The sequence below is a fragment of the Acipenser ruthenus genome, chromosome 4 (genome assembly GCF_902713425.1).
Source record: "Acipenser ruthenus chromosome 4, fAciRut3.2 maternal haplotype, whole genome shotgun sequence".
NCBI classification, from domain to species: domain Eukaryota; kingdom Metazoa; phylum Chordata; class Actinopteri; order Acipenseriformes; family Acipenseridae; genus Acipenser; species Acipenser ruthenus.
Genome location: NC_081192.1, coordinates 83,211,389 through 83,217,979, shown reverse-complemented (window position 1 = coordinate 83,217,979; position 6,591 = coordinate 83,211,389). Strand labels below are relative to the sequence as shown.

General features: G+C 34.6%; 1 protein-coding gene across 1 annotated transcript; it reads right to left on the bottom strand.

Moving 5' to 3' along the window:
- Positions 1 to 650: 650 nt before the first annotated feature.
- LOC117399883 (iroquois-class homeodomain protein irx-1-B-like) lies at positions 651 to 6,175 on the bottom strand. Its single transcript, XM_033999317.3, has 4 exons — positions 5,571 to 6,175; positions 2,532 to 3,534; positions 2,276 to 2,348; positions 651 to 1,424 (listed from the first exon to the last, which is right to left on the bottom strand). The coding sequence occupies exons 1-4, from the start codon at positions 5,814 to 5,816 to the stop codon at positions 1,370 to 1,372; spliced, it is 1,377 nt and encodes a 458-aa protein (XP_033855208.1). The 5' UTR covers positions 5,817 to 6,175; the 3' UTR covers positions 651 to 1,369.
- Between the last annotated feature and the right edge of the window lie 416 nt (positions 6,176 to 6,591).

The window sequence follows — 6,591 nt, the reverse complement described above, 5'->3', positions numbered from 1 at the left end:
GGCCTAATCAATAGTGTGACTCTTGATGTTTATATCTATTAATATTTTATTTGAAAAATCTCCCTGGTTTCCGACAAGTGCTAGTTTAGCATTTGATTTTGTTTGGATAGGGCGTCCCCACATTATTTCTTAATGACTTTACCAGCTGCTTCTGTCCATTTTCTGTCACCAACAACCATCTGGCATCTTATTAGCACCTCAATGCTTCTATAGTGTTCTCATTTAGCACAGGAAAACAGATTCAAATAGTACGAAATGAATAACGAATTGACGACAAACCTCGTGGTTTTACAATAGAAGTCAGCATTTTCATCCATAGAATTTGTAAAAGTGGATATATTCTTGAAAGTATGAGAAAAGATTGCACTTTTTTTGAGAAATCAATACAGACTTGCATAATGTTTCTTTTTTTCCCCTTGAAAATAGAATAAAAACGAGGATGGTCCATTAATATGCCGCTCAACAATTAACCAAATTGAAATATCGTTAAAATGAAAAGTAGGCTATAGTACACACTTCAGTATGTGTGTGTGTGTGTGTGTGTGTGTGTGTGTGTGTGTGTGTGTGTGTGTGTGTATATATATATATAACAACGTACTTTAACAGAACGGCAAAACGGATGCCCAGGTTATTATTATACTTTTATAATTTTTAATATGCTGCATAGATTTTATTTTTTACATTATTTTTTTATCAAGGCTTTATTGTAGTGCACGCATGTTTAAAAATGCAAAGTATAACATGTCAAAATAAGGTTTAATAGAAATTCTATCAAAATTCTAAATCATATTTTCTAAAATGGGCAAAACATTGAAACACTACTTACCCAATTAATAAAAAGGTTAAAATGTTAAATATGCACACTTAATAATTGTATTTGAATATAATATGTTTTATTTAGTTACTGTTTATACCTTGTTTAGGAAAACTGACAAATAATTTAAGTTTTTAAACAAATAAGAAGCAAATAAAAAAGCAAAGATACATCTTTAACCATAAACTTTGAACACCAAAAATTATAAAATGCCAATGTGTCTCTATAATTTCATTTAGTTTATTAGACAAAAATATATGATTTGGACAAGTTCTGTCGACGAGCTATTTACAATTTTAGATCACCCTATATACAGAAACACATCAACACAGAAAAGACATTTACCAAATGATCAAAAAAGAAATATTAGGTTAACAAGAGATGTGATTATGGTACAGTGAAAAGGAAAATCCATCCACACGATTTGTCAGGTTGACTCAATGGTTCTGCATCAGGCTTTACAGTGATAGTGGGGTGGTTTATTTTCTTTTCAGTCCTATCAGTGTTTTGTTTTTTTTAGTCTCTGTTTTTTCCAACAAACCAAAGAAATCTTAATCAGGCCGAAGAAAGAGCTGTTAAAACCCGTGTTGCCTCCTGTTGATTCCTGGGACTAAAACGATAACAAAATGGTAAAAAGGGTTAGAATCACAGTATTTAACTCCAGTGTTTCAATCATATGCCAATATGCATATTGAATAAAACTTTTAAAAGAAAAAAAGAAAATGGTTGTCGTAATCTAAACAGCATGTTATCTACACACAATTAAGTTCAATTTGTGTATGCATTTATGTATAACAACTGTATGAATAAATATTGTACAAATGTCCTCACACAACATAATAAGCCTACGGAAAGCATATTCTTAGATATATACAATTAGATAGCAAGTAGGACATGTGAATAAAACACCAATGTCTGGAAAATCAGGCTGTAAATTGTAATAAACGTATGAGGAAATACACCTCCACATTGTGTAGACCGGTCCCTAGGGCTATTTGCTTGACTGCGACCCGAATTCGGCAAGTGGAGACCATGGATTCTTGGTTTACTTGGTGATTGGGTAAGTAGTTACCCTCCAGGGGGAAGAAATAAACGGGGGATTATTGCAGGTCTGTCACCAAAATGCTCTACTAGCTCCTAATCGAGAACAGACCTTGACAACCACTGTCCTGGGGGAGCCAGGGGGTAATTCAGGCCCACATTTCCTACCAGAAGTCGCTGTGGTACCAACAAGGTATCCCAAACACAATGTATACGTTTTAGAGAGTAAATCTCAACTATACACATACAGCTGCAGCTGATATAAATAAACACCTAAGTGTAAGTTTATGTAAGGGGATTCCTAAAACATGTAAAAACTATTAGGCCATTAGTTCTGTTTAAATAAACCGACCACTTAAATGTAAATCCAGACATATGAATGCCCCTAAGCAAGATACATGTGTTAAAAAGTTAGCTTACCTGTCATGGGCAGGTTGAAATGGCAATTTTAATGGCTGTGTTGGGGATTCGGTCCGTGGAACATTTTCCTGTTCTGGAATTAAATAAAATATAAGTACGTTACAAATGCATTCAACCAGCCAACATTCCACAGAACACACAATGTTAACAAAAAAATCTGCAGTTTATACATTTCCCATTTCATCCTGCATAATCCATCAGAAACATTGAATGTTTTCTCTAGTTATATATTAATCGGTATCATAGCAAAACATACCTATGTGTTTCGGACTTGAGCTCTCTGAAGATTTGTCGCTGCTCAGTGCTGCCATAGTTGACGTGACTACTGAAGTTTGTTGCTGCTGGGAATGAAGATGGTGATTATGGTGATGGTGATGTTGATTTACTCCCAGAAAAGACCTCACGTTTAATAGGGAATTTTGGCTCAGGAAAGCACCATTTGTCCAATTGTGGAACTTCCCAATCTGGCAAGTGTATAGTCCATGGTTGGGGAGAAAGGCTGGGTGTTGTATCTGGGGTGAGGAATGGCTGGGTGGAGTAGAAGGCGACGAGGGCTTTTGAGAACTATCAGGGCTAGTGGCGGTCTCTGCTAAGGACCAGATCTTAGGTTTGTTGTTTGATGGCATCTGGAAATTGCCCTGTCCGCTAGGAGATATCATCCTTGTATTATTGCTTTCAGATGGCTCTTTGACCACTGATATAATATCTTTGGGCTTATCATATCCTTCAGGTGCCTGCACAGTTAAATCTTGTCTTTTCTGCATACTCTCCACCAACTCCATGTGATCCCTGCTTTCCAATTTCTCCTCATCCTCTTCGTTGCTTTGCTCCCCATCATTCTTGTCGATGTCTATGCTCTCCAAGTCGATTTCCTCATCGTCTTCATTCTTTTCAACATCACCCTCATTATCACTACCAAAGATGTTGCCATCCTCATCGTCTTTGTCCCTGGCACCCCAGGTCACCTTGTTCTCTTTCTTCAGCCTTCTCCTGGCATTGGCGAACCAGGTGGAGACCTGGGTCAGGGTCATCTTGGTGATGATGGCCAGCATGATCTTTTCTCCTTTGGTGGGGTATGGGTTTTTCCTGTGTTCATTGAGCCAGGCCTTGAGGGTGCTCGTGCTCTCCCTGGTGGCATTCTTGGGTCTGGCAGGGTCCCCATACTGGAACTGTCCATAAGGGTAAAAGGCCGGGGAAGTGTGAGCAGCAAATGTGGCAGGATGAACACCGGCGTTATCCTTCAGTTCATATTGGGAGCCCTACGAATAGAATGTAAAGGAAATAAACAATTAATAAATAATTCTTTATCATCAGTACAAATTTGCCACTGCTTAAGAATATGTATTTCTTAACAGGTGTTGAATTGGCATTACATAATCTGTTAGTTTATGAAGGCCTGCATGTTTTGTTTTCCCAGCCTTTACCATTATGTACTGTTATACAAAATGTCGTGCTTCTTATGCATATTAGTGCCATACAATTTTGTATAGCAATCAGTATAAATACAAAATAATACATGATAAGCCTGCAACCCAAAAGGAAAGTTGCAATAATAAACGCTTATTATATTATTGTAAAATTATATATATATATATATATATATATATATATATATATATATATATATATATATATATATATATATATATATATATATATATATATATAATTTTACAATACTGTGTGTGTGTGTGCCTGTGTAGGGACTATAATTATTTTACTGCTGTTGACATACAAATGTAATAATAATAATAATAATAATAATAATAATAATAATAATAATAATAATAATAATAATAATACAAACTGGTAATAATACTGTATAATTTATAAACTGTTTTTGAGTTAGTGCTCAAAAGTTTTTTTTAATTTATTTATTAATTTTTATTTTTTTTACGACAAACACTTTCAATTGATAATCTTCACAGTAACTTAGATAAGTCATGACATATACAAAGATGTAGTCTCCATGGTGCAATGTATATGCAATCAATATTCGTTTAATCACCTGTGTAAAACACAGCAAGTCAAATTATCTCATCAGGTGCTTTAGTAGGCCACATCATCAAATCACATTATTTACACATAGGAACAGGAAATATTAAATGAAACCGTCTTTACCTTAAAACAGTTTGAACAAAATGCGTTTGTTTATTAAGCAAGTGAATACTTTTTTTCTGATTTACGAAACACAAGAAAAAATTCGTGTATTTGTGAAATGGAAAAAAAAAATATTCCAAATATTATTGGTATGCGTTTATAAGCTCATTACCTTTTTTATTTTTTTTTTTAAACAGACCGATATAAATTAATACACTGAAGACTAACTTGACTGCTGGTATATTATCGTCGGTGTAATTATCGTCGGTGTAAAAGGAAACGGGTAAAGTACCCCTTCATATCTAAAAAAATAATAAACGTTGGCAAACTTTCAAAGATATTAAAAAATAATTAGTCGTTATTTACTTATGCAAAAGCTTTTGCGTGAAGTGAAAATTATGCTTTTACTAAAACGTATTAAATCGATTAATATATAGGCCTATATATTTTTTTCCAAAAAAGACAAATAATGAAAAAGTATATATTTTATATCTTTTTAAGCTTTAACATTATAACATTTAATAATGCAGTAAAAAAAAAAAAAATGGCTGGATATTTTAATACCGCAAATGTGTGTGTAATAAATATCCTGCGTTTGTTGGGTTTCAAATTTAAATACAAAATGTCAAAATAATTAATTACAATTAATAATATAGTGTTTTATTTTAATACACATGTTGTCTAAAACCAATTTGCTATTAAAACTATTATGTTTGGTTTATTTGTATTTACTTTAAAAAAGCGCTGCCCTATTGCAATGTTAAGCAGCTTGTCTATTCCTGATTATTATTATTATTTATTTTTTTAATACCCCCTTGTACACAGGCTATATGTTTACCTTAATTTATTAGAACACAGCATCTATTTTATGTATTCACGTATACCATTAACAACAACACAAAGCCGCCAACTTTATAGAAAAAGTAATACTTTCGACGGCTTTTTCAATATAGCAGTAAAAGTGATGAGCGCGTACATTTTAGATACAACCTTCCAAAGTAAACTTTCATGTAAAGTTATTTTGAAGTTTCCCTTTCCATGTTTTCTAAATCTAGTTCGGGGCCAAATTTACGCCTTTTTTTCACAATTTCGTAGCATGATGTTTGCATGAGTAAGGTTCTATTTTCATTTCAGTTCAAGATTAAGTGTAATAAGTAAATATAAACATGTCTTTAAAATAAATAGAAGAACTTACCATTTGAGAGAAGAGAGCTAGGTCGGCACTGGTGTAAGGAAGAAAGGCGCTGTAGTTGTGCGCTGCGTAAGGGTTTGCATACATGCCCAGCATCGAAGTGACAGCAGCGGCTGTGGCAGCAGGATTTGCACCGATTTCAGTGCTTCCTCCCCGTGCAGAGGCAGTCAGAACTCCCGGCCGTTCGCCTCCATACACCGCCTGGGTGGCACTTAAATACTGAGAGTAGCCCAGCTGGGGAAAAGACATCTCCTGGGCCAGATGTGATACAAAAAGTCAAAGTAAAGAAACACACACACACAACACACAGCAGAAAATGATCAGGAAGTCAGACTGTAAGTGCACAAGCACAGGAATGCGAAACAATATAGCTTTTGCTCTTCTGAAATCTCAGCTTCCTTTTTTTTTTTTTCAGCAAGTCCCTTGGATGTGATCTGATCAACAATTGAGCTCCAACTGATGTGTCTGCCCCTAGGTCCTGGGCTGAACTCTCAGATACAATTTGAAGTTGATGCTTTGATTGGCACTCCACTTGAGCTGTAGCCCCTCCTAGTTTGGAACATGTGGCATGAGCATTGGCTGAGACCACTTTTTGTGTGTTTGCTGTATTGTATGTTAAATGTTTAGCATTCGATTATATTCACTGTTACCCTCACTGCTGTATGACAACCTGTCGACATGATTTTACAGCTGTCTAACATTGTGGCTATAAACTTGATGGCCGTGCTGTACCTCCTTTTAATTATTCCTGATTTTCAAGAACGAGTTAAATAATAAATCTGTTAAGTAGTTGTATGACTGTGTGTATGTATGTATGTATGTGTGTGTGTGTGTGTGTGTGTGTGTGTGTGTGTGTGTGTGTGCGCGCGCGCATAAAAGTGTGTATTTAATGCGTATAGAGTGATGAACTACACTAATATATCTTTGTTTCGACATGATGTATTTTAGGTGTAGGCAATACAATTATATACATATATATATATATATATATATATATATATATATATATATATATATATATATA

What these genes read in the sequence shown, in the direction of transcription:
- LOC117399883 (XM_033999317.3), bottom strand. Translation starts at nt 5,816, where the DNA reads ATGTCTTTTCCCCAGCTGGGCTACTCTCAGTATTTAAGTGCCACCCAG. An exon ending in TAGCTCTCTTCTCTCAAATG is followed by an intron (nt 3,535 to 5,570) that starts GTAAGTTCTTCT and finishes TTCTATTCGTAG; the next exon opens with GGCTCCCAATATGAACTGAA. An exon ending in TTTCAACCTGCCCATGACAG is followed by an intron (nt 1,425 to 2,275) that starts GTAAGCTAACTT and finishes TTATCGTTTTAG; the next exon opens with TCCCAGGAATCAACAGGAGG.